The sequence below is a fragment of the Mustelus asterias genome, chromosome 11 (assembly GCF_964213995.1).
Source record: "Mustelus asterias chromosome 11, sMusAst1.hap1.1, whole genome shotgun sequence".
In the NCBI taxonomy this organism is placed as follows: Eukaryota; Metazoa; Chordata; class Chondrichthyes; order Carcharhiniformes; family Triakidae; genus Mustelus; species Mustelus asterias.
In genome coordinates, this window is record NC_135811.1 from 104,221,282 (window position 1) to 104,247,674 (window position 26,393).

Consider the following 26,393-nt stretch of genomic DNA (forward strand, 5'->3'; position numbering starts at 1 on the left):
TTGGATTTCTGAGGAGGAATCTTTGGCATTGCAACAGACATTTTGCTGGTTCTGCCCCGGATTTTGCAAGTTGAGGTTGTCACATTTGTCTATATGTCTGTTTGAGTCTCTTTAGATAGAAGTTAGTTAGAAGGTTGTGGGTTCAAGTCCCACCACGGGGGTTTGGACATAAAACGTAGGCTTATGTTCCAATGCAGTTCTGAAGGAATGCTATTGACAAATAGGCCATAACTTCCTGGCTCTGAGGGTACTCCAATAATGTATTGGGGAATCCCTCTTGGAAGTTCCCAGGTAAGGGTTTACCCAGAAACTGGCCAGAAGGATTAACTTCCCCAGACAATTGCACTGGGCTGGGAACCATCTAACAAAACGATTTAAATCACTAACTTTGGATAGTTCAGCCAGTTTTATCCAGATAGTTGCTCTGAAGGAGTTAAAAGGAAGAAAAAGACTTCTAATTTCAAAGTAACTATTATAGAGACACGGACCAAGCCCCGCACGGGACACTCCCCACATCCCTAATACCACCCCCCCGCCCCACCAATAGGAATCCCCTCCCCAACCCTCCAGAGAATCATAGGATCTCTACAGTGCAGAAGGAGGCCATTCGGCCCATTGAGCCTACATTGACAACAATCCCAGCCAGTCTGTATCCCCCGAACCTCACGTATTTACCCTCCTAATCTCTCTGACACCGAGGGTCAATTTAGCATGGCCAATCATCCTAACCCCCACAACTTTGGACTGTGGGAGGAAACCCACGCAAACACGGGGAGAACGTCACACAGACAGTGACCCGAGGTTGGAATTGAACCCTGGTCCCTGGCACTGTGAGGCAGCAATGTTAACCACTGTGCCATTGTGCCACCCTACACTCCTTCCATCATACCAAGCACATCACCCAGCCAGTGCACCTCCCACCTTCACCAGCTTGACATCCCCCACCCTCAGCCTAACAATCCCCACCCCAAGCCTGATAATCCCCAGCCCTGGCCCAATAGCATTCCCCCCTCTGCCCTCTCCAGCCCAACCCCCATATGGCCTGGCATCCCTCCACCCAGCCGCCAAACTAGTGCCTTTTTCTGCACTTCTTTTACACTTGGTTGCTGGACCCCCTGAGTTACTTTGCTGTTCCTGTCCCACCCAACCTGAGTCAGTAAGATCAATTAAAAAAGGGGCTTTGGAATTCCAGCAAGGTTAAGTCGCTATGAGTGACCATCTGCCGAACAGTGCCACTCCGAGAAAGATGAGGTCTAATGTGGTAATGCACTGTATAAATAAATGCAAGTATTTCTTTCCTTTACAACTATCATCAGGCAATGGGCAGAGGATACAATCTTTGATTGCACTCAGCAATGATGGAACCATTTGCCATGAGGTTTGTTTTGATTTGATTTATTATTGGCACATGTTTTAGTATACAGTGAAAAGTATTGTTTCTTGCGCGCTATACAGACAAAGCATGCCATTCATAGAGAAGGAAACGAGAGAGTGCAGAATGTAGTGTTACAGTCATAGCTAGGGTGTAGAGAAAGATTAACCTAGTGTGAGGTAGATCCATTCAAAAGTCTGATGGCAGCAGGGAAGAAACTGTTCTTAAGTCGGTTGGTACGTGACCTCAGACTTGTATCTTTTTCCCAACGGAAGAAAGTGGAAGAGAGAATGTCCGGGGTGTGTGTGGTCCTTAATTAAGCTGGCTACTTTGCCGAGGCAGCAGTAAGTATAGACAGAGTCAATGGATGGGAGGCTGGTTTATCCACTGAGAGTTCAGTTAATTGAGTTAGCTACATTTATGCATTCAGGGCAATGATATAGAGCTTTAGAAACAGGCTCCTTCTTGCTGAACATTTCACAATACTGCACCAGCAATTCATGGAATAATTTTTTGAAATGAGATCATTAGAAATTAGTGACAATATTTTGCTATAAATATAAGATAGTTATTGATAAATGAAAGAGGGAATTCAGGAGAAATTGCTTAACTGTCCACCCTCTGACCCAGAGAGTGGTACAAATGTGGCACTCACTACCAAAAGGACTAGTTGTACTGAATAGCATCGATGCACTTAAAGGGAAACTAGGTGAACATGTAGGAGGTTGTGTGGCACAGTTGGCATCCCAGAAGCTCCAAGTTCGAGTCACACCCCAGGATGTGATGGCCAAGGAAGTTGCATCAGTAACGCTGCCAGACAGGTTGAGTGTCAAACTGAAATTCCTTCAAACTCACCAATGGCTGGCGGTAAGAGCAGAAGACACTTCTGGTCAGCCACGCTTGATATGGAGTAACGTCCCATCAAGCTATAAGTCTCTGGCAACAGACTAGCAAACTGTTCCAGGAATTACTAGCTATGGAAACAGACAAAAGAAAACCGTATTGTACCACTAGGTGTGGGAAGAGAATTGAAATTGGATGATGAACATATGAGAGAGAAAGAAATAGAAGGTTCATGTTGATAGAGTGAGATGAGGAAGGGTGGGAGAAGGCTCTGGCTGACACATGAGTGCCAATATGGACCAATTGGGCTGAATGGCCTGTTTTTGCACTGTGAATTCTATGTAACAAATTAATACAGTACAGTACCTAAGTGGGGAGTCATAAATGTCAGAGTATTGTGTTGATGACATTCTTAAATACAGACCATCACCAATCATGTCCTTACTTGAATGTTACCCACAACTGTTTTCCACTTGGGGACACAGTTTGGTATTGTTACTTGATTCGTTTTGCTAGTTATGTGTGTAAAAGAATACGGAGCCAAGGTAGGTGGATCAAGGCTTTGTGTAACACCCACAATCCCCAATGGTGCATGGAAAGATCCCGTGCCTGAAGCCTTCCATTGGGAAATCCCACCTCCACCGCACTATCAGCTGTGGTTCAGTTGGTAGCAGTCTAACCTCTGTTAGAGGGCTGTCGGTTCAATCCCACCCCAGAACATAAGCGAACAGTTCTAGGCTAATATCCCAGTACAGCACTGAGTGAGTGCTGCTCTGCTGGAGGTGTTATCTTTCAGATGAGATGTTAAATCAAGGCCCCTTCTGCCCTCAAGTATAATGGATTCCATGGCCTTGACCAATAGTTACCCTTTAATAGTCACCCTTTAATCTACATCAAAAAAGCAGATTATCTGGTCATCATCCCATTGCTGTTTGTGGGAGCTTGCTGTGCACACTTGATTCCTTCATTACAAAAGTAATTACACTTCAGGATGTAGTTCATTGGCTATAAAGTGCTTTGGGATGTCCAGTGATTGTGAAAGGTGCTACAAAAATGCAAGTTTTTCTTTCAGGATGTCCAAATGGAAAATGAGGTGAAGGAAGGCACTGTGAGGCAGCAGTGCTAACCACTGTGCTGCGAAATTGGAGCAGGAGTAGCCTATTCAGCCCCTCAAGCCTGTTCCACCATCCAATAAGATCATGACTGATCTGTTTGTGCCCTTATCTCCACTTTCCCCCATAACCCTTAATTGCTTGTCAATCAAAATTATATCTATCAGGGCAATCTGATAGGAGTTTATAAAATTGAGAGGTATCGATAGGGTGAACAGTTGGAAGCTTTTTCCCAGGGCAGAAGTGACAATTACAAAGGGGGCACAAGTTCAAGATAAGGGGGGAAAGATTCAGTGGAGATGTGCGGGGGAAGCTTTTCTTACACAGAGGGTGGTGGGGCCTGGAATGCACTGAGGTGTTTAAGGCAGTTACGTTAGCCACATTTAAGACTTATCTTGATAGGCATAGGAACAAACGGGGAATAGAGGGATATAAGCGGTTGGTTTAGATAGGTAAACATTATTGGCGCAGGCTTGGAGGGCTGAAGGGCCTGTTCCTGTTCCTGAGGTCAATAAATAGGAGTCTGACATAGGTGTCCTTGTTACCTAGGTGTTCCAGAGTTGAGTGCAGGGCCAGGGAGATGGTGTCTGCTGTGGACCTGTTGTGGCAATAGGCAAACTGTAGTGGATCCAGGAAGTCTGGGAGGCTGGAATTGATTCGTGCCATGACTAACCTTTCGAAACACTTCATAATGATGGATGTCAGAGCCACTGGCCAATAGTCATTAAGGCACGCTGCTTGGTTTTTCTTAGGTACCGGGATGATGGTCGTCTTCTTGAAGCAGATAGGGACCTCAGATTGTTGTAAACAGAGCTTGAAGATGTCTGCGAATACCCCCCGCCAGCTGATCCGCGTAGGATCTGAGTGCTCGTCCGGGTACCCCATCCGGGCCAGTTGCTTTCCGTGGGTTGACCTTCGAGAAAGCTGCTCTGACGTCTGCAATGGCGACCCCAGATACAGGTTCATCCGAGGCTTCCAGGGTGGAGGGCATGCTCTCGCTGACCTCTTGCTCAAAACGGGGCGACCTGATAGAAGCTTATAAAATTATGAGAGGTATGGATAGGGTGAACAGTTGGAAGCTTTTTCCCAGGGCAGAAGTGACAATTACAAAGGGGGCACAAGTTCAAGATAAGGGGGGAAAGGTTCAGTGGAGATGTGCGGGGAAGTTTTTTACACAGAGGGTGGTGGGGGCCTGGAATGCACTGTCAAGTGAGGTGGTTGAGGCAGTTACGTTAGCGACATTTAAGACTTATCTTGATAGACATATGAACAAACGAGGAATAGAGGGATATAAGTGGTTGGTTTAGGTAGGTAAGCGTGATCGGCGCAGACTTGGAGGGCCTGTTCCTGTGCTGTACTATCCTTTGGTCTTTGAAATGGAGGGCACAGAGGTGCAGCAAACACAGGAAATTTACCCCTGCAGAATGGTGTGGGGGAAAAATCCGAGAAATGGTTCAAGTTGTAAAATGGACAAGGAAGATTTCTGAGCCTTGTGAGGTTAACAAACTCTCCAGGCTTGTTCTCAATCTCCATGAATCGCAGATTAATCTTCTGGACATTGTTTCTGGCAATAAAAATCGATGATGCTGGAATTACACAAGCCTGCCAGCATAGGTGGAGCAAAATGGAGTTAACGGCCGGAATTCTCCCATCCCACGCACCACAGGAATTGTAGCGGGTGGGGGGGACCATGAAAAGGTCCATTGACCTCGGGCGGGATTCTCTGGTTTTGAGGCAAGCGCGGCTGAAGAATCCCGCCCAGTGTTTCATTCAGGCTGATGATGATCTCTCATCAGAACTCATGAAACAGAAATTTAATATGTTTTGAGCAAACAAAAGGGAAAGGGGGCAGTGGGTGAAGAATGAAAGGGAGGTCTATGATAGGATGGAGGGAAGGACAAATTAAATGACAAAAGATTTCATGGTAATGAGTAAAGAAGCAAAAGATGTGTCCAGATAGGGTGTGAATGACTGGACTACAAGCCTCTTGAGATCAGTGGAGGCTGCATCATTAAATATATTCAAGGCAGAGTTAGATATAATTTTGATTGACAAGCAATCAAGGGTTATGAGGGAAAGTGGAGATAAGGGCAGGCACAAACAGATCAGTCATGATCTTATCAGACCAGGTTAAAGTGAGTGGCACTCACCTGATAAAGGAGCAGCGCTCTGAAAGCTCGTGATTCCAAATGAACCTGTTGGACTTCAACCTGGTGTTGTGACACTTCTTACTGTGGCCACCCCAATCCAATGCCGCCATCTCCACATCATGATCTTATTGGATAGTGGAGCAGGCTTGAGGGGCTGAATAGGCTACTCCTGCTCCAATTTGGCACCACACTGGCACAGTGGTTAGCACTGCTACCTCGCAACGTCAGGGACCCGGGTTCGATTCCCGGCTTGGGTCACTGTCTGTGTGGAGTCTGCACATTCTTCCCGTGTCTGCGTGGGTTTCCTCCAGGTGCTCTGGTTTCCTCTCACAGTCCAGCAGTAGTGGACTCGTCAACATTAAGAGCATTCAAATGGCTATTGGATAAACATATGGATGATATTGGAATAGTGTAGATTAGAGGGGCTTTAGATTAGTTACTCTGGTCGGCGCAACATCGAGGGCCGAAGGGCCTGTACTGCGCTGTAATGTTTTATGAAAGACCTGCTGGTTAGGTGCATTGGCCGTGCTAAATTCTCCCCCAGTGTACCCGAGTGTGGCGACTAGGGGATTTTCTAACTTCATTGCAGCGTTAATATAAGCCTACTTGTGACACTAGTGAATAAATTTTAAAACTTTATTCCTTTGGTTTGAATGCAAAGCGAATGAACAAAGAAAGAAACACGAGTAAAATTGAGGCGGAGGTTTTCATTGAAAATTGGTGAACTCAGAGCTGGGTGCACTCTTTGTGACAATCCTGGAGGAAAGTTCTTGCAGCAGGGAAACTTTGGCAGTTCTTTTCCCTGGGGCAGCAGTTGCAGAGCTTTGCTGTCCTCCAGCGCAGGGGGCAGCAGAGGCAGCCGCTTCCTCTAGGCCCGGAGCCGCGGTCTGAAGCCTCTCAGGATTTGAGGGAATCGCGGGGCGGAGATGGGCGGTGGGGACCTGGTGAGTGTGTCTGGCCGGAGAGAGGGGCCCGGGGCCCGGGAGAGGAGCCCGGCGGGGGAGGGACAGTGCCGGGGGGGGGGGAGGCATCGTTTAATGTCATTGTGAGGCTGAGGCCCAGAACAACAACTCAGCCCTGAGGGAGGGGAAGAAGGGAGGGAGTGGGGGGGATGGGCCTGTGGGGGGGTGTTGGGGAGGGGTGAGTGGAGTGGTTAGAGGAAGTGTGGGGGAGGCTAGGGGAAGGGGGGATTCGAGGAGGGGTGGGAAGGTGGTGGGGACATTGTGAGGGAGGAGGGCAGTTGAGGAAGAGATCAGAATGTTATAGTTTATTATCTGACTGTTTCTAGATTGCCACCTCAAAACTATACAGTGGGGGTCTTCCATTACCACTGGTGCTGCCTTTCTGTCTGAGATTCCAGTGCCTGTTCAGGTGGCCAACATAAAGCATCCTAGGCAACCTAACTAGGGCATTCATCCCCTCGAGCCTGATCCTTCATTAAATTAGATCATGAATGTTCTGTATCTCAGCCCCATTTACCCACCTTAGCTCTCTGTCCCTTGCGTGGTCAACAATGTGCCCACAACCAACATTGTCAGAACAAAACCCTGACCCACTGTAGACAGTGAAAATGCCAGTTTCTGAGCAGTTCAGAAAAATGTCTCCCTTGCATTGATGCTCTGATGCTATCATAGAATTTGGTAAGAGTTTTAACAACACCAGGTTAAAGTCCAACAGGTTTATTTGGAAGCAAATGCCATTAGCTTTCGGAGAGCTGCTCCTTCGTCAGATGGAGTGGATATCTGCTCTCATAGAATTTATCATAGAATTTAACAGCACAACAGGAGGCCCTTTGGCCCATCATGTCTGTGCCAGCTATCAAACACCTATCTATTCTAATCCCATTTTTCAGCACTTTGTCCGTAGCCTTGTACTGTCTTTCAAGTGCTCATCTAAATGCTTCTTGAATGTTGTGAGGTTTCCCGCCTCTACCACACTTTCAGGCAGCGAGTTCCAGATTCCCACCACCCTCTGGGTGAAAAAGCTTTTCCTCAAATCCCATCTAAATCTCCCACCCCTCACCTTAAATCTATGCCCCTGCTTATTGAATCCTCTATTAAGGGGGAAAGTTTCTTCCGATCTACGTCCAACATAATTTTGTACATCTCAATCAGGTCCTCCTTCTCTGCTCTAAGGAGCCTTCTCTGCTCTAAGGAGAACAACCCCAGCTTAACCAGCCTCTCTTCATGGCTGAAACGCTCCAGCCCAGCCAACATCCTAGTCACTCTCTGCACCCTTTCCAGTGCAATCACATCTTTCTTATAGTGTGGTGATCAGAACTGCACACAGTGCTCTAGCTGTGGCCTAATGAACATTTTATATAGCTCCATCATAACCTCCCTGCTCTTATATGCTGTGCCTCAGCTAATAACTGCCTTATCTACCTGTCCTGCTGCCTTCAGGGTCCTACGGACATGCAGCCAAAGGTCCCTCTGGTCCTTTGTACTTTTTAGCACCTTATCCTTCATTGTATACCCCTTGCCTTGTTAGTCCTTCCAAAATTTTGAATGGACTTACCTTGCATTAAGTTGATCTTTCTCTACACCCTAGCTATGACTGTAACACTACATTCTGCACTCTCTCGTTTCCTTCTCTGAATGGTATGCTTTGTCTGTATAGCGCGCAAGAAACAATACTTTTCACTATGTTAATACATGTTGGGCAATAATAAATCAAATCAATGCATCACCTCATAATTTTTCAGGTTAAGTTCTATTTGCCACTGTTCTGCCATTGGACTAGCTTGTCTGTATTGCCCTGTAACCTAAGGCTTTTCTCACCACCATTTACCGCACCACCAATTTTTGTGTCATCTGTGAACTTACTGACCATAATCCCCCGATCCCCACATTTATGTCTAGTACCCCCCATATCCACTCCGCCTGGGGCGGCACGGTAGCACAGTGGTTAGCACTGCTGCTTCACAGCTCCAGGGTGCCGGGTTCGATTCCCGGCTCGGGTCACTGTCTGTGTGGAGTTTGCACATTCTCCTCGTGTCTGCGTGGGTTTCCCCCGGGTGCTCCGGTTTCCTCCCACAGTCCAAAGATGTGTGGGTTAGGTTGATTGGCCAGGTTTAAAAAATTGCCCCTTAGAGTCCTGGGATGCGTAGGTTAGAGGGATTAGTGGGTAAAATTTGTGGGGGTAGGGCCTGGGTGGGATTGTGGTCGGTGCAGACTCGATGGGCCGAATGGCCTCCTTCTGCACTGTAGGGTTTCTATGATTTTCTTTTCTAGTCATGCAATCTGAAAGAAGAAAGTGATATTCCAGCTGAACCAGGAAATTATTTACCCTAAAACACCAATTCATCTGAAAAAAAGGTCAAAATTACTTTCAGCAAAATGAGGTTTTTGTCCCCGTTCAAACATTGGTTTTTATTTGTGTGAAATCTTTTCAGTGTGCAAGCGGCAATCAAGTGACATTTCTTTTGCCTGCCCCTTTCAGAATCTAAAGAAAAGCTGGCACCCGCAGACTTTGAAAAATGTTGAAAGGGTGTGGAAAGCAGAACAGAAACATGAAGCGGAAAAGAAAAAGATTGAGGAGCTTCAGAAGGAGCTACGCGAGGAGCGAGCTCGCGAAGAGATGCAGCGCTACGCGGAGGATAGCGGTGCTCTGAAGTAAGTTGGTAAAGTTCTGGTTGTGAGATTTGGGTGCTGACTGTAAAATAGATTCAGTAAAAAGTCTCACAACACCAGGTTAAAGTCCAACAGGTTTATTTGGTAGCACAAGCCACAAGCTTTCGAAGCACTGCCCCTTCATCAGATGACTCCCCTGATGAAGGGGCAGTGCTCCAAAAGCTTGTGGCTTGTGCTACCAAATAAACCTGTTGGACTTTAACCTGGTGTTGTGAGACTTCTTACTGTGCTTACCCCAGTCCAACGCCGGCATCTCCACATCATGTAAAATAGATAACAGGAGGAGTTAAAAAAGAAGAGCAACATTGGATGAGATGTTAAACTGAAGCCCCATCTGGCTGCCTGGGTGGCTATAAAAGATCCTTTGGCACTATTACAGAGAAGGGCAGTGGGAATTACCCCTGGTGCCTGACCAACATTTCCCCCACAATCAACATGACAAAAACAGATTATCTGCTTGAAGGGAAACAATCCTAACCTCTCTCATCTCTCCATGTAACTGAAAGCCCTCACACCATGTATTGTCTTGGTAAACCTCATTGGTGCCTTTCCTGAAATGTGGCACCCAGAACTGCCCGGAATGCTTTCGTTGCAGCCACTCAGTGATTTCTAATGTTTTAACACGGCTCTTTTTTGTTCTCACATTCTAATCCCAAACCTGAGTAACCGATACACATTTTGACCACATTTCCTGTTGGCTTTCAGATTTGTGTATATGGATTCTGTGATTTTATGACATTTTCCATTTTTCTGACCTTTCTGAATTGAATTTATTTATAGTGACTGTGTGATACAGTGGAACAGTCTCTGGATATTTAGAACTTTGAAAGTTCCTCGAAGGAGTATGGTCGCCTCCTCGATATTTTTTGTGCTGCAGAACAATAATGTGTTATTGATTTTTTTGCCTGCAGGAAGAAGTCCGATAGGCTTGATTGGATGTATCAGGGACCTGGCAGCATGGTGAACAAGGAGGAATATTTGCTGGGTCGACCCATTGACAAGTATGCAACAGACAAGATGGTTGATGAAGAGTCTGGGCCTTCTACTGAGACTGGACTGCTGCCTGGCTCTATTTTTACGGCCACAGGGGCTAACTCTGCATTGGATATGGCTTCTAAAATACGAGAAGATCCACTCTTTATGATCAGGTAGGAGAAATTGTTCACTGCTCAGTTCACGTCCACTCAAACTTGGGGATAACAGTTAAGGTGCAGAGTGTTGGAAAAGAGATATACAGACTAACAAGGTCCTGGTTCAACATATCGGACTGTGTTTAAGTCTACTCGGTTACCTCTCGTGAAAAGTGTGTAAATGCGGAATTGGGGAATCAGCTGTAATATCCTCATCAGCAAAGTGCCCTTAATAGCAAAATGTCCTGAGGCACTTCACTGGAGCCTTGTAACCAGAATTTAACACCGAGCTAGATAAAGGGACGTTAAGACAGGTGACCAAAGTCTTGTTCAAAGTGGTAGTTATTAAGAATCATCTTAAAGGAGGAGAGAGAGATAGATCGGTGGAGATATTTTGGGAGGGAATTCCAGAGCTTCAGGTCTAGGCAGCTCACAGGATGGTTGACAATAATATTTATTATTTTTATTAGCGTCACAAGTAGGCTTACATTAACACTGCAATGAAGTTACTGTGAAAATCCTTTAGTCGCCACACTCCGGCACCTGTTCGGGTACACTGAGGGAGAATTTAGCACGGCCAGTGCACCTAACCAGCGTGTCTTTTGGACTGTGGGAGGAAAATGGAGCCCCCCCCAGAGGAAACCCACATGTACATGGGAAGAACATGCAGACTCTGCACAGACAGTCACCCAAGGCCGGAATCGAGCTGTGAGGCAGCAGTGCTAACCACTGTGTGGCCGTGGCACCTAATGGATGCGTTTATGATCAAGGATGCACAAGAGCCTAGAATTGGAGGAACACAGAGATACTGCAGGGTTGTTGGACTGGAAGAGATTCCTGCGATAGGAAGGAGTGAGTCCATGCAAGGATTTAAAATTGAGGATCTAAATTTTAACACTGACAGTCAAAAAGCCTGTCTGAAGCCACTGTCTGGGCTGTCACATAAAAATAAGAATAGTCTGAGTAGGTGAGCAACATACCGGCGGGTATTGCCATTTGAAGAGGAATGGTGGAAGAAAAGCCAATAGCTTGTAATATAGTGCAATATATGAGCAGGATGCATGTTCAGGCCTCTTTTGCGTTCTTGATCACTTGGAAATCCCTCAAAAAGGGAAAGGAACATTGGAAGGCATGTCATCCATAGCAACTGGTTGGAGATTCTCAAGGGCAGAGGAGGAGGGGGTTAACTCGTTGGCCTCAACAGTGTGTGGAATCTAAGAGGGACAGGGATCCTGATACTTCCAGTTTAATCACTGCCATGTCTAATCCACTTTAATATTTTGTCCTCGTTAACAGAAGTTGCTTGTTGTATTGATTTTTTAAACTGCTTCTTTCAGAAAACGTGAGGAAGAAAAAAAGAGAGAGGTTTTAACTAATCCCATGAAAATGAAGATGATCAGGGAAATAGTAAGTGGATCTTCCTGTTGTATTCAGTCTTGGTTTCCTTTTACCCCTTGTCCCTCGAATATAGGAACTTGCGGCCAACCAGAAATGTCTTTGATTCGACCATCTGTGTAGAGTCTAGTCCCTTCCAAGCCACTCACCATCCAGACTGGAAATATCTCGTTGTTCCTTCACAGTTGCTGGATCAAAATCCTGGAATTCCCTCCCTAACGGCATTGTGGGTCAACCCACAGAACACGGATTGCAGTGGTTCAAGAAGGCAGCTCCACCACCACCTTCTCAAGGGCAACTAGGGATGGGCAATAAATGCTGGCCAGCCAGTGACGCCCATGTTTCACGAATGAATTAAAAAAAACTTCTTTCCACGGGTAAATAAGGAGAACCAGCTGAGAAATGAGCAACAATTATGTAGGATTTTTGTTCGAGCTGATTATAACTCCCAACGCATGTATATCAAAAAATCACCTTTAAATGGTGATCTATCCTCGGAGTAGAAGGAGGAACTCTCTTCACTGACCTTCCATAGAACCATAGAAAATTACAGCTCAGAAACAGGCCTTTTGGCCCTTCTTGTCTGTGCCGAACCATTTTTTGCCTAGTCCCACTGACCTGCACTTGGACCATATCCCTCCACACCCCTCTCATCCATGAACCCGTCCAAGTTTTTCTTAAATGTTAAAAGTGACCCCCGCATTTACCACTTTATCTGGCAGCTCATTCCACACTCCCATCACTCTCTGCGTGAAGAAGCCCTCCCTAATATTCCCTTTAAACTTTTCTCCTTTCACCCTTAACCCATGCCCTCTGGTTTTTTTTCTCCCCTAGCCTCAGCGGAAAAAGCCTGCTTGCATTCACTCTATCTATACCCATCAAAATCTTATACACCTCTATCAAATCTCCCCTCAATCTTCTACGCTCCAGGGAACAAAGTCCCAACCTATTCAATCTCTCTCTGTAACTCAGCTTCTCAAGTCCATGGCGACTTTTCTTCAGGATCCCAAAACCCGGGTTGTCTTGTCACAATATCTTTAGCTTTGGACTTATTGGTCAAACTCAATTCACCAGTTGGTAGGCAGTTGTCTTTTCCAACCTGCTCAGGTGGGGCTGACTGTAGACCATTGTCTCGTCGCAGCTTTGAAGCTGTTTGACTGATGCACGGAGAGTCTGCAGCTCCGTCCCAGTGCTGTCCCAGTGAGGCCCCTTTTAGACAATGCTTTGGTTTATGGTGATCGTGCTTCTGCAATCTCAGCGAGGACATTTATGGGCCACCCGAGGAGAGGCTGGCAGGACCTGTTGGCCTTTTCACTGAAGAAATTAATATTCCTTTCTCTGCTGCTCAACATTTTAATTCCTTCACCTGTTGATTCAAATGAGTGTTTGGACTTGAGCACTTTGCATATTCTCAAGTAATTGAAACCTGTCCATGTCTTGAAAGAGGCAAGAGACAAAAGGAATAAAGGTTGTAAATCAGCACTTCTGAAAATACTTGGATCCCTGAGCATCTGAAAATAAAAGAAATAGATCCAAATTTGAGGAAGGATTTTTTTTTTTACCAGATCTTACTGCTTTCTCTTTCAGATGCTGTTCGATCTGCTGTATGTTTTCTGATATCATAAGATATAGGAGCAGAATTAGGCTAATCGGCCCATCGAATGGCCTAATTCTAGATGGGGAAAGTGGGAAGGCCGCTCAATCAGAGAGTGTATCACTAATCCAATCTTCACCTGACAGTCATCCTGTTAGCCTAACCAGGTGGCGATAACAGAGGGGAATCAGACACACACCAGCGACTGATCCTAAAATATTTCTTGCCTGTACAGTTGAGTCCATATGAAGCTCTACATTTAGTGACTGATCAATCGGTTTGTTCTGTTAAATAAAACCTGGTGATCTTTATATTTTGATCCTGTTTTAGTACATTTACAGCATTGGAGGAACCTTTATAGATTTGGGTGGCACAGTGGTTAGCACTGCTGCCTCACAGCTCCAGGGACCCGGGTTTAATTCCAACCTTGGGTGACTGTGTATGGAGTTTGCACATTCTCTCCATGTCTGCGTGGGTTTCCTCCAGGTGCTCCGGCTTCCCCTCATAGTCCACAGATGTGCAGGTTAGGTGGATTGGCTATGCTCAAATTGCCCCTTACTGTTCAAAGATGTGCAAGTTAGATGGATTAGCCATGGGAAATATGTGGACTTACAGGGATAGGGTGGGGGGAAAGGGCCTGGGTAAGGTACACTGTCAGAGAGAGTCGGTTCAGACTCAATGGGCCGAATGGCCTCTTTCTGCACTGTCGGGATTCTATGGTGATTTTATTTCGAGTTGGATAAAGAGCTATTTTCTCAAATCCTAAACAAGAAGTGTTTACTCTCTTTACTCAGAGAGTGGTTGGGGTGTGGAATGGACTGCCTGCAGTGATAGTGGAGTCAGACACTTTAGGAACATTTAAGCGGTTATTGGATAGGCACATGGAGCACACCAGGATGATAGGGAGTGGGATAGCTTGATCTTGGTTTCAGATAAAGCTCGGCACAACATCGTGGGCCGAAGGGCCTGTTCTGTGCTGTACTGTTCTAAGTCTAAATCCAAGTTATAACTACCTAATTCACAAACATACCTACAAGCTGAGTGTGCAATGTTGAGATCATAGAACACGGAAGGAGGCTCCATCATGTCTGTACGTTTGGAAGAGTTTTATGAAAAAGTTTTGCAATTAATCCCACTCCCTGCTCTTTTCCAGTAGCCCTGCAAATAATACTTAATTTTTGAACATCTTAACCTTACTGAAGAAATTTATGTTATTCAAATGGGAATAAGTTTACCACTGATCTGTTTTTTTTTAAAGTTGCAAAAGAACTTGGACAAAACGGAAAAAAAGAAAAAGGACAAGAAGAAGAAGCACAAAAAACATCGACGATCTAGTCCCAGTGATGACGAGCAGCGTAAAGTCAAGTACGGCATCAGTAAATAAGTTCAACCCCAGCCCTAGTATCTTAGCCAAATTCTGGGCATGACACTTCAGGAAGGACATGGAAGAGATTTACTCAGATGGTTCCAAGGATAATGAATTATATTAAGTGAGGAATAATGGGGATGTTCTCCTTCGACCAAAGGAGACTGAGAGGAGATTTGATAGATCTGTTTAGAATCATAAAGGGTTCGGTGGCATGGTGGCACAGTGGTTAGCACTGCTGCCTCACAGCGCCAGGGACCTGGGTTCGATTCCCGGCTTGGGTCACTGTGTAGTGTTTGCACATTCTCCCTGTGTCTGCGTGGGTTTCCTCCCACAGGCCAAAGATGTGCGGGTTAGCTGGATAGAGCTTGGGTGGGATTGTGGTCGGTGCAGACTTGATGGGCCCAAATGGCCTCCTTCTGCACTATAGGGTTTCTATGTAACAAATGTAGAGGCGCAGACTACAAGAGCAGCGAGGTCATAATGCAACCATATGAAACACTGGTAGGCCACAGCTGGAGTACTGCGTGCAGTTCTAGTCACCACATGAGAGAGGAGATTTACCATGATGTGGAGATGCTGGTGTTGGACTGGGGTGGGCACAGTAAGAAGCCTCTCAACACCAGGTTAAAGTCCAACAGGTTTATTTGGTAGCACGAGCTTTCCAAGTGCTGCCCCTTTATCAGGTGAGTGGCTCCGCTCCAGAAGCTCGTGCTACCAAATAAACCTGTTGGACTTTAACCTGGCGTTGTGAGACTTCTTACTGTGCATTGAAATAATAAATTGCAATTCTTTCCTATGAAAAAGGTAAATGTTCTTTTAAACTGTATTGCAGATGGCATGAAAAGGTTGCAAGCCCATCCTCCTCTATTCCAAAGAAGCTACCTGGGTATGGCTTGAAGGTTCGTGGTCTTTGCTGTTTCTGCTACCATTTGATTGTGTTTGTTGTGTGCCGAGAGTACAGGTACTTACAATTAAAATGTGAACCAAGCAAGTCACGTATTGTCGAGTTCTCGTGACAATCTGTATTCTTTGCATTATTGTCCAACTGAGGTTACTAAATTTTAAGAATGGATCCGTTATTCAAACTGCAGTGATGCATCTCGAGTGTAATTGTGCATATCTATATTCAATTAGAACCTTTTCAGATTGCACAGTACATGGGTTGGGTGGCACATTAAATCTGCCGGTAGCGGAGAAAAAATATCAGTTCTGCTTTCTTGATTCTGCAAATACAACCTCCTGAGAGAACGGATCAGGAAAGAAACCAATTCAAGTGCTTCAATTATGTCAGTCAGTTTAGGTATGCATTTCTAATGTGGTTCCACTTGCCACTTTAATTTCTGCCTGGCCAGTGCTTCCCCAATCTACACTGTGACATTGAACACCTCCATCAAATCTCCTGCTCACTGGCCCCAGGTAATTGCATGAGCCCTCGGATAGGATAAACATACACTTTAATCTTCCCTCTGGAACCAGGATTTGGTGCACCATTTTGGGACTTTACAACTGTTGTGATTGTGGATTTATCATAAAGCAGTACAGGTCAGAAAGAAACCATTCAGCCCATCAAATCAGTACTAGCTGTTTCGAAGAGTGCTGCTGTTAGTTCCACTTGCTTGCTCTTTCCCCATATCCCATATGAAGGCAACTGTGTATCCGCCATCCTATTGCGCAGTAAGTTCTAAATCCAAACCATTCATTGAGCAAAATATTTTTTCCTTTTTTTGCCTCTGGTTCTTTTGTCAATTTCAAAATCTGTGCCTCTGGCTATCGATCCTTCAGGCACGATCAGTTACTCGACCTAAACAATTCATGATTTTAAGCACTGACAAACACTTTTTACTGCTGGTTATTTGGCTTGGCATGTTTCAGAGGGCTGGCCATTGAAAACACTAACCTTTGACTAACAGGACAACACCTTCAATCTTGTCACAATTTAGTGATCATGTTCAAGAATCTGCTGTTTGCTTCTTTCGCATTATTGATTTTCAGATGTTAGAATGATTTATTCAGCCCCCACAGTTACCCTGTTTGCCATGCAGGTGAAAGATTCTCACAGCATTATACAGCGACATGGTTCCCCACCCTCTGACCCAGCTAAAGCATCTCGCAAGATCAGACACAGGTCACGGTCAGGAAGTCGCTCCCGGAAAGTCCTACAACAATCTCACACAGACATCAGACGTGAAGATTCGCGGCACAGAAGATCCAGATCAATGTCTCGGTCACCTCCAAGACATTCCAAGGTACATTCGCGGTGAGTATGTCCTTTTATTTCACCTGCTTTGTTTTTGATGATTTTTTTCTTCCCTTTTTCCTCTTCCTTTTACTGGAATTGCTGACTGAATCTGGGATTCCCTAAGCTTGTCATCCTATCAAGTCCGAACCTGGACAGTGAGTGCTGACAGACTATTCATCTGCAGAAGGTTTTGGTATGGAGTGTGGAACTGAAGAGGCCCACGCATGATTAGTTTCCAACATTGGCTGGCCATCAGGACCCAGCGTCCCACCAAGTCCATGTTGCTGATGGGAATTGTAGTGCTCCTGACGTTGCCTATATAAAAGCAACAGCTCAGGAATTCAAGCTAATATTGTCCATCTCGATGAAGGAACAGAATGACTGGCTTTGTCTTGTACATTATCATGCACAAGCTCAGGATGTCCCAAGGTGTTCTCCAGCAAATCTAATCACTGCTTTAATGTACGAAACACAGCAGCCCATTTGCATTCAGCAAGATCCACAAACACCAATTTGAAAATGACCGGGTAATCGTGTGTGTTGGTTGAGGGATAAATATTAGCCAACGGAGCTCCCCTGCGCTTCTTTAAAAGAATGCCATGAGATTTTTCATGTCCACCCACGAGGGCATCTCGTTTTAAATTCTCATCTGAAAGACGGCACCTTTGACTATGCAGCACTCCTTCAGGACTCCACTGGTGTATTTGTATGGATTTTCTGCTCAAATCTCTTCTGGGATGGAACTTGAACCCCCAACCTTCTGCTTTAGAGCAAGGGAGTGTTACCCACTGAATCGTCGCTGACACTGCGCACAATACTGTACAAGAGAGTGAGATACTGGGGGAGCTGCTAAAGGCCATTTCTAATGAGGTTTTATTTTTGAAGGTACTCTGAAAAAAATGGAAATGACCAAGCACGGAAGTCGTCCCCAACGAGAGGAGGATACCATAGGAGGCCTTATCCTAATCAATCAAGGTAGTAATACTGGAGTTCCATAGAAATGGGCAGGAAGATTTAACTTGAAAATAATTTCTCAGCGATTCATCAATTTAAAAAAATACTAATCGCTAATTATTATATAATAAGGGAGACAAAGGGATTAAAAGACATTTCATTGATCTTGCAAACCTGTCTCAAAGTGAGAGAAAAAAATAAAATAAATCAATTAAGATCAGCGTTAATTGACAGCGACAAGGTTGCTCAGATAGCAGCAGTTGTAGTGGATTCAAATCAGCCCAAGCTATGTACGAAAACAAGTTAGTTCTAAATGTATTTCTATTCTTTGTTTTATTGCTTTTGATCCCTTTCCCCCACTTTTCAAATATTCTGTACCTGCAGTGTGTTTTATGCACATCTCCCTCAGACAATAATCCTCTCTCAGCAATCTTTTAAGGTAATTTGGAATTTTTGCCTTGCTGGAAACACAAAATGCACTTAAGGTAAACATGGAATACATAACTTTCAGCAAACATTTTAGTTTCTCTGCATTAAGAGAGAGAGAGATATAGATTTACTTTCTAAGATCATGACAAGGAAATGTAAATGTGTGTTAATTACTGGAAGAGGTATAATTGCCCCACTGTATGTTAATCTTTAGTTTCACAACAAAGTTTTCTCAAGATTCTTCAAGTTTAAAGCTTCCAGATAGCAAAAGAAAAGACATATATATTTACTGGAGTGTAACTGATAGCAGATGCCCTGTCTCTTTCTGCTATTCAGACCCTTCCATGTTACTAGCTCCATCTGTGTTGAACTGGAGGGCTGCAAATTGGTTAATAAGTTAAAATCAGTATTTGCTCCGAAAGCAAGTCCAGTTGGACAGTTGAAATGCTGTGATCTTGGTTTAGCAGTTTGTGAAGGCCAGCGCCTCCTGCAATGTAGCACTGCCTCAGTTGTACAGCGTGATGTCATACGAGGTCCCATTCCCAACTCAGAGTGTATTTTGAACCAATGTTCTCAATCAACTAATGTGAAAGCGATTCTGGAAAGCCTTAGAAGGTGAAGGAGAACTGGTGTAGGTGAAAATGTAATAGAAAATACTGGGGATGAAAAACGGGTCAGTTGCCCGAAGCATGGAGGCTTCAGCTGTGATCTTTCATTAAAACTTTCAGGATGTTAATCCACTGTTGTTTTCCTGCAAAGCTGTACATTTGCAAAAGCTTTAGTTATTTAGATTGCCACCTTTTATGTTTCCACCTGTACCTGATCTACTCGTGAAGGCAGTCTTGACTGGCAAAGGCTGGAGAATGTCACAATCGATTTGCTCTGCTCCAGTTCATTGCCCTCAATACCCCATCCTTGGGCTATCGCTTCTCGACCTTTTGGCTAAGATCAAGTGTCAGATCCAGCCCAGGATGGGGTGCAATGCCTCATCTTGTCAGCTTGGATCTTGTTTGTCTCTCTTGTGGGAACTTTGAATTAGATTCAGTTGGATTTTGAATTTGGTTTATGGAGCAAGCAAGGAATGGATTTGTGTTTGCTGATCCGTTCAGCCAAAATGGCCTTGTGACTTTTAAGACTGGAGTAAAATTAGAAAAAAAACCGCATCGTTTTCCAACAGGGCACTGGTTGAGGTTACTGTCTTAGTGTGTTTTCTGTACCAGCATCTTTAGTCGTTAAAATGTACTTGGTGGTCACCTCGCACCAATATCTTTTTGCTAATATTGGGAGGTTTAGATCAATATCTGTTGAAGATGGATCAAAAGTCACCAATAGGTGATTGGCATCTATAATAGAATAGTCAGACATGGAGAATCTGGATGGGATAGGTTTGCTTGCTTCACGCCAGAGGAAAACATATCCTTTGCGTACAGACTTTGCATCTGCCAGCAACACCCACCCAGTCTACAGTGAAGCACTTCAATTCTGTTCTTATTTTCCAGGAAACTTTCAGCAGAGGAGCTGGAACGTAGGCGGCAAGAGATGATGGAGGATGCAAAATGGAATGACAAAGCTCGCCAATGTAACATTAGACAATACAAAGAGGAAGAAGAAAAGGAGTGGGAACGGGAAAGAAATGATACGAGAGAAGGAAAATTTCTCCAGTAAGTATGAAGTGGCAGAATTATCTTTTTGCGATCCAAATTGTACCAGTAAGTGATCCTCGCCAGCTCCTTGATATTTGCTATTTGGCGAGGTTGTAATTGTTACTCATATACTTGTAATTTCTTTGGCCGCCATCTCCATTTACTTCCCTCACCTTCTGAAGTCACATTGGGAAATGACTAAAATAAAAGCAAAATACTGCAGATGCTGGAAATTTGAAATAAAAACAGAAAATGCTGGAAAGTCTCAGCAGGGATGGCAGCATCTGTGGAGAGAGAAACAGAGTTAATGTTTCAATCTGAAATGGGTAGAAATCTGATAGTTTATATAGTTAGAGAGGGGCTGCAGATGGAGCAGAAAAGATCAGCGATAAGTGGGAGCTCAGGAGAGATTAACAAAGATGTCATGGACACCAGACAAAGGGAATGTTAATGGTAGTGTTAAAGACTAAAGGATGTGCTAATAGTGGCACAAAGTAGCAGAATGTGTTAATAGAATAAGGATCAGCACTCTGCAAACAAAATAAGTTATAGATGGCATTGTAGGGGAGAGGGTTGTGAAAGAAATGTCAAAATGGAGGAGAGAGTTCACGGTCTGAAGTTGTTAAACTCAATGTTAAGACCAAAAGGCCATAACGTCCCCAATCGGAAGATGAGGTGCTGTTCCTCTGGTTTGTGTTGTGCTTCACTGAAACATCGCAGCAGGCCGAGGACGGAAATGTGGGCATGGGAGTAAGGTGCTGAGTTAAAATGGCAAACGGGGGGGGGAACTTCGATCTTCCTGGCTGCCTCAGTGCCATCTTGGTCTAGTCTTTTCACAACTCCCATTGGTGCACTTTACAGCAGAGGTCACTGGAGAGCAAGCGAGGTAATAAAAACAGAATGTGCTGGAAATGTTCTGCAGACAGCACCTGTAGAAAGAGAGAAACAGAGTTAACGTTTCAACTTGATGGCCATTCATCAAAAATGGAAGCAGTAAGGTTTACATCTCTAAGCAAGAGCAGAGCTGGAGAAAAGAGACGGGGCAAGAAGGGACAAAAGGCAAAGTCTTACAGGGTGGAGGTCAGGGACGATTAAATAATGTTGGAATGATCATTGTTTGAGATACAACCCACTGCGGAGGTGTCATCAGCAAACTTGAAAGTCGAGTTGGAGGAGAATTTGGCCACAGTCATAGATGTATAAAGAATATAGTAGGGGGCTGAGGGCACAGCCTTGTGGGGCACCGGTGTTGAGGATGATCGTGGAGGAGGTGTTGTTGCCTATCCTTACAAAGTTACTGTGGAAATCTCCTAGTCTCCACACTCCGGCTCCTGTTCGGGTACACTGAGGGAGAAGTTAGCGTGGCCAATGCGCATAACCAGCACGTCTTTCGGACTTAGCCTCTTCACGCCCCAATGATGCACCTTGAGATGTTCAAAGCTCTGTCTCAATGCTAGTTGACATGTCCATGCCACGGGGCATGAGCCTTATTACAGTTCAATACATGCAACACAAACCAAAGTCAGACCTTGAACAATTATGTAGACCTGTTCAATCTGGGCAGTGCATTTATTAGCTAAAACATGAATTGAGTTCTCTGGAATTTTTAAACAAAGTGAAAGAAAATAACTTGGGTTAAAGGGTTTATGTGGCTCAGATTTATGTTGACTGAATATGCACATGAATGGTTTGCAAAGAGATTGAAGGTCATATGCAGGTACCGTTTATAACTTTCATACAGGATTCTCTTCGTATCCTTGCTTCCTGACTTTAAATGGAATTTTGACTTTTCTTCACCTGTGAATTCATTAATAAAGTTCCTGTGTAATGTGATTAGAATCATCTCCTCTACTCACATGCCGAATCCTGTGAGCACAAAGGAACAGTTTGATTTGGCCTAATGTTAAAACAGAAGGTGCTGTAAAAAAAAACTCAGTAGGTCTGGCAGCATCTGTGGAGAGAGAGAAACGGAGTTAATGTTTCGGAATCAAAGAAGAATAATATTGGACTCGAAACGTTACCTCTCCTCCTCTCTCCACAGATGCTGCCAGACCTGCTGAATTTTTCCAGCAGTTTGTGTTTAGTTCCGATCTCCAGCATCCGCAGTATTTTGCTTTTATATTTGATTATTTTGGGTGTTTTGCTGCTTCTTTCGGTAACCCAGCATCAGATTTCAATTAGTATTCCTTCAGGAACACTCACAAAAGGGAACATGACAAGCACCATTCTGAAATGTTACTGATGACAGTCACAGGAACTAAATTACACTGTGTACCCATTGATAATTAAAGAGTCACAAGAGTAAAATAGGACATGAAGCTTAGCAAACATAGCAGTTCTGAAATTGGGAATCAATTTGGAATTATAATGCGGAAGAAAGGCATGAAAAGTCACTCGGATAAAGGCAAAATACTGCGGATGCAGGAATCTGAAACAAAAGCAGAAAATGCTGGAAAATCTCAGCAGGTCTGTGGAGAGAGAATAGATGTGGAGATGTCGGCGTTGGACTGGGGTAAACACAGTAAGAAGTTTAACAACAGGTTAAAGTCCAACAGGTTTATTTGGTAGCAAAAGCTTCGAAAGCTTGTGTGGCTTTTGCTACCAAATAAACCTGTTGGACTTTAACCTGGTGTTGTTAAACTTCTTACTGAGAGAGAATAGAGCCAACGTTTCGAGTATGGGTGTCCCTTCGTCAGAGCTAAGAGCAAAGAAAATAGGGCGAGATTTATACTAAGGATGAGGAGGAAGCTATAATGGGACAATGGAAATGTAAATACTGATGAAGAAGGCATGTTGGGAAGGTGTGTTGGTGATGAAAAGTCACTAATTTAAACATAGAAACACAGAAGATAGGAGGAGGCCATTTGGCCCTTCGAGCCTGCTCTGCCATTCATCACGATCATGGCTGATCATCCAACTCAATAGCCTAATCCTGCTTTCTCCCCATAACCTTTGATCCCATTCGCTGCAAGTGCTATATCCAGCCGCCTCTTGAATACGTTCAATTTTAACCATGTTTCAATATATTTGGAGTATCATAGCTCTGTTTTATATATTTAATTTCTCTAGTAAAGAGGCATCATCCCACTAGTGGTGAATATATCTTACTAAAAACCTGAAGTCTGCATCCAACTCTCACCTGTAAAACTGTACTGCCCATTATTATAACATGCTGCAGGTCCAAGATCCCAGAAGCATTCTTGGATTGTTACTATGGTTGTCAGGTTGGGGAATACACAAACAAATTGCATCTTTGTTATTGAAGGTTGCGTTGATAAGGGGACATCTGGATTTGAACCAGAGATAACTATAGGTATCTGTCTATCTTAAGAGCTCTCCACTTAGTCCAAAGATGTGCGGGTTAGGTTGATTGGCCATGCTCAATTGCCCCTATTGGCCGCAAGGTAGCGCAGTGGTTAACACTGCTGCTTCACAGCACAAGAAACCCGAGTTCGAATCCCGGCTGGGGTCACGGTCTGTGTGGAGCTTGAACATCCCCCGCCCCACCCAGTGTCTGCGTGGGTTTCCTCAGGGTGCTCTGGTTTCCTCCCACAGTCTGAAAGACGTGCTCAATTGCCCCTTAGTGTCAGGGAGATTAGCAGGGGAAATACGTGGGGTTACAGGGATAGTGCCTGGGTGGGATTGTTGTTGGTGCAGGCTCGACGGGCCGAATGGCCTCTTTCTGCACTGTAGGGATTCTATGATCTCTTGACCTGCAGCCAAATGTCCTACCACTGAACGTAACCCCGCATTGTGTTTTATCATGGTTTTCAACTTCTTCCCATCCCAGATTCCTCGTCTACATTTACATTGGAAACCATTAGATGTGAATTTGATAGACTGTAATTGCACATTTCTGTCGAATCAGTTTCAGGTTTCCCAGTTGCCCTGCCTGTACAGCAGCATATCTCCAATGCTCCAATGAGCACGAGCTTTCTTCCTTCAGTCATCCTAAATTTCACACGCAATTATAAAAATAACTTAACTATATCAAAATAAAAGCAGCAATTTTCAAACCGGGATTGAATATATCTGCGCATTCTGATCCAGTCGCTCACTGCCTTTAAATCCTGCTCACTTCACCTCAAAACGATACCTGGGCCAGAATCTTATCACCGTTCACGCCGGCGGGATTTTCCCGTCCCCACTGCAGTGAACGGAGATTTGACTGGGTGCCCAATTTTCCGACCTCGCTGCAGTGGGAGTGCGGTGTGAACAGCAGGTCGAATCGCCCCCTTGGTCTTGATTTCCCATGTATCACTCAATAAGAAATTGAGTAGTGCATTGAGGTGCAATAGAAGTGGATGAAGTGACAATACAATATTCTGGAGCGGCAATATATTCAAGCACTGGGGTTGGGATATATCAATGTTTTGTCTTCCCAGAGACCAATAAAAAGAAACCTGCGCAGTCCTGGGGGAAGGGTTTGGTGGGGTGGGGGTGCTTGGAGGGTAAGCTTTTCAACTTGGCAAGGATCAAGGATTCTCCAGTCGAATCTTGGAGCCCCTTTTGGTTTGCAAAATGTAATTGCAAACCACAAATTGCCTTTTGATCCGGTGTGTGAACTCTTACACACCTCTGGATTTGTCCCTCTGGATTTGTCCCTCTGGATTTGTCCCTCTGGATTTGTCCCTCCTCAAAGTTGTAGTGATTTCGCAGCTTCACTTAAGGACATTTTTTTAAAAAAATTGTACTTGGAAAACTGTTTGTTGGTTAAAATATTTGCAGATTTAGACTTAACCAGGCACAGTTTTTTATATTTTATTTTTTCCTTGCAGCAAAATGAAGCTACAAAGCACCGCAACGTCTTCAGTAGAAGATCGCGTCAAACGCAATATTCATTCCATTCAGCGGACACCTGCGGCCCTGGAGAAGAACTTCATGAGGAAGTGAACCTGGCCTCACAGCGTGGACGTGAGCTGAGATCCTGTGGGAAGGAACAGTATCTCGAAAATATGGCAGCTGCCGATTTTGCCTTTCCTTGTATAAATACCTAATGAAACAAAAAAAAAATCCTTAAGAGTCATATTGAACTCAGAACATTCACTGTTTCTCTCTCTCTCTCCATAGATGCTGTTGGACCTGAGACTTTCTAGCACTTTGTTTTTATATTGTATAAAAAAAATCAGGACCTAGAAATCACTATTGCTCAGGGAAATGGACTTGAATGCGCAGAAAACGCCTTGGTTAAGATTGGTTTTGCTCCCTCCCAAATTGTCCATCCGCAGTCAGTGTTTGAACTCACTGATAAAATTGTCGATGCACAAAGGACTAAAGGCCAATAGAATGACCCAACTCGTACCCGTGGAATTTTCACGACCAAACTTCCACATTGACCATTAAATTCCCTGTGAATTGCCAGAAATTGTTGGTGTTTAAATGTCAACCCAGCTTGTTCCTTTAATGCCACCACTCTTAGTACAACTGAGGAAAATCAGAGGGCAGTTGTAACCGCTTGTTAATTTCAGGCTTTTAAAAAAATACAACGGACAAGATGTGAAACCGAGGGTATGGCAGATGCACACTAGACACCAAATGGTTACATCTAGATTAATAAATTTCTGCGGTGTTTCCCAGTGTTGTGTTTTGTACAAGATGACAGAGTGGGAGGGAGATTTCTGAAACTCACTCTGTGGTTAGCACTGCTGCCTCTCAGCGCCAGGGCCCGGGTTCGATTCCCGGTTTGAGTCACTTTATGGACAGGACTTGTACACCCTGGGCAGAATTTTCCAGTCCCGCCCACCCGTCATGGGAATTGTAGCGGGCGGGTGCAGACCATGCAGAAGCCCGGTGACCTCGGGCGGGATTATCCGGTCTTGGGGCAAGCACGGCCGGAAAATCCCACCACCTATGTAGGATGTGTCATAATCGGTGGATGTAGATGTACGTTCATCGTGAACTTTTCAATCACTTTCCTTTCTTCGCCCATTGTGTACCAATTCTCAACCAGCAGATAAATTTCCACTCCCAGATCTTTTTCAGATTGACTGCATTTGTTTCCTAGGATTCCTCGCCCACCGTCCCGATTGGTGATATTGAGGAAGTATGAGTCAAACTGCCATCATGCCACTCCCATGAATGTTTGACCTGCTGTATGCCCTTTGGTTAAGTTAAGTTATGAACAGCCAGATTCTGCCTTTTATTGCAACCATGGAACAGGCTCCAACCTGCATTCTTTTCTCGCTGGTATTTTGTCCAAGGATTATGACACCCAATGGCGTACATACCCTCTAAGCCAGTAGTGAGGTGAAGAAAGCCAAATATTAGTGAACATTGACACAGGATTCTGCGACACCAACTTGTAACTAGTGTAAATAATTTCAACTGTATTTAGCATATATTGTTAAGCATGACACCTTTCATCTGTTTGCACAAATTAATCTGTAAATAACCAAGTGTGGTTGGCAATTTATTTTATATTTTATTAAAGCTTGTGTATAATTGAGCAAATTTCACTGGCAAAGAAGTATCTAATTTTAGGGTTATTTTGTACATTTCCAAATCTAGTAAAACATTTTCAAACTGGTTTTC

The 26,393-nt window shown here is 44.4% G+C and overlaps 1 protein-coding gene across 1 annotated transcript; it reads left to right on the forward strand.

The window, feature by feature from the left end:
* The first annotated feature begins 6,322 nt into the window (after window positions 1-6,322).
* cwc25 (CWC25 spliceosome associated protein) lies at window positions 6,323-26,393 on the forward strand. The gene is made up of 10 exons (XM_078224152.1): window positions 6,323-6,421; window positions 8,919-9,091; window positions 10,021-10,257; window positions 11,577-11,646; window positions 14,487-14,593; window positions 15,430-15,496; window positions 16,640-16,854; window positions 17,722-17,811; window positions 19,719-19,880; window positions 24,641-26,393. Exons 1-10 carry the CDS (start codon window positions 6,404-6,406, stop codon window positions 24,753-24,755), a joined length of 1,254 nt encoding a protein of 417 aa, XP_078080278.1. The 5' UTR covers window positions 6,323-6,403; the 3' UTR covers window positions 24,756-26,393.

Excerpts from the sequence above, each read along its gene's own strand:
- cwc25 (XM_078224152.1), top strand. Across the intron at positions 9,092-10,020 it reads GAGGATAGCGGTGCTCTGAA|GAAGAAGTCCGATAGGCTTG; the intron begins GTAAGTTGGTAA and ends TTTTGCCTGCAG. Across the intron at positions 14,594-15,429 it reads GACGAGCAGCGTAAAGTCAA|ATGGCATGAAAAGGTTGCAA; the intron begins GTACGGCATCAG and ends ACTGTATTGCAG.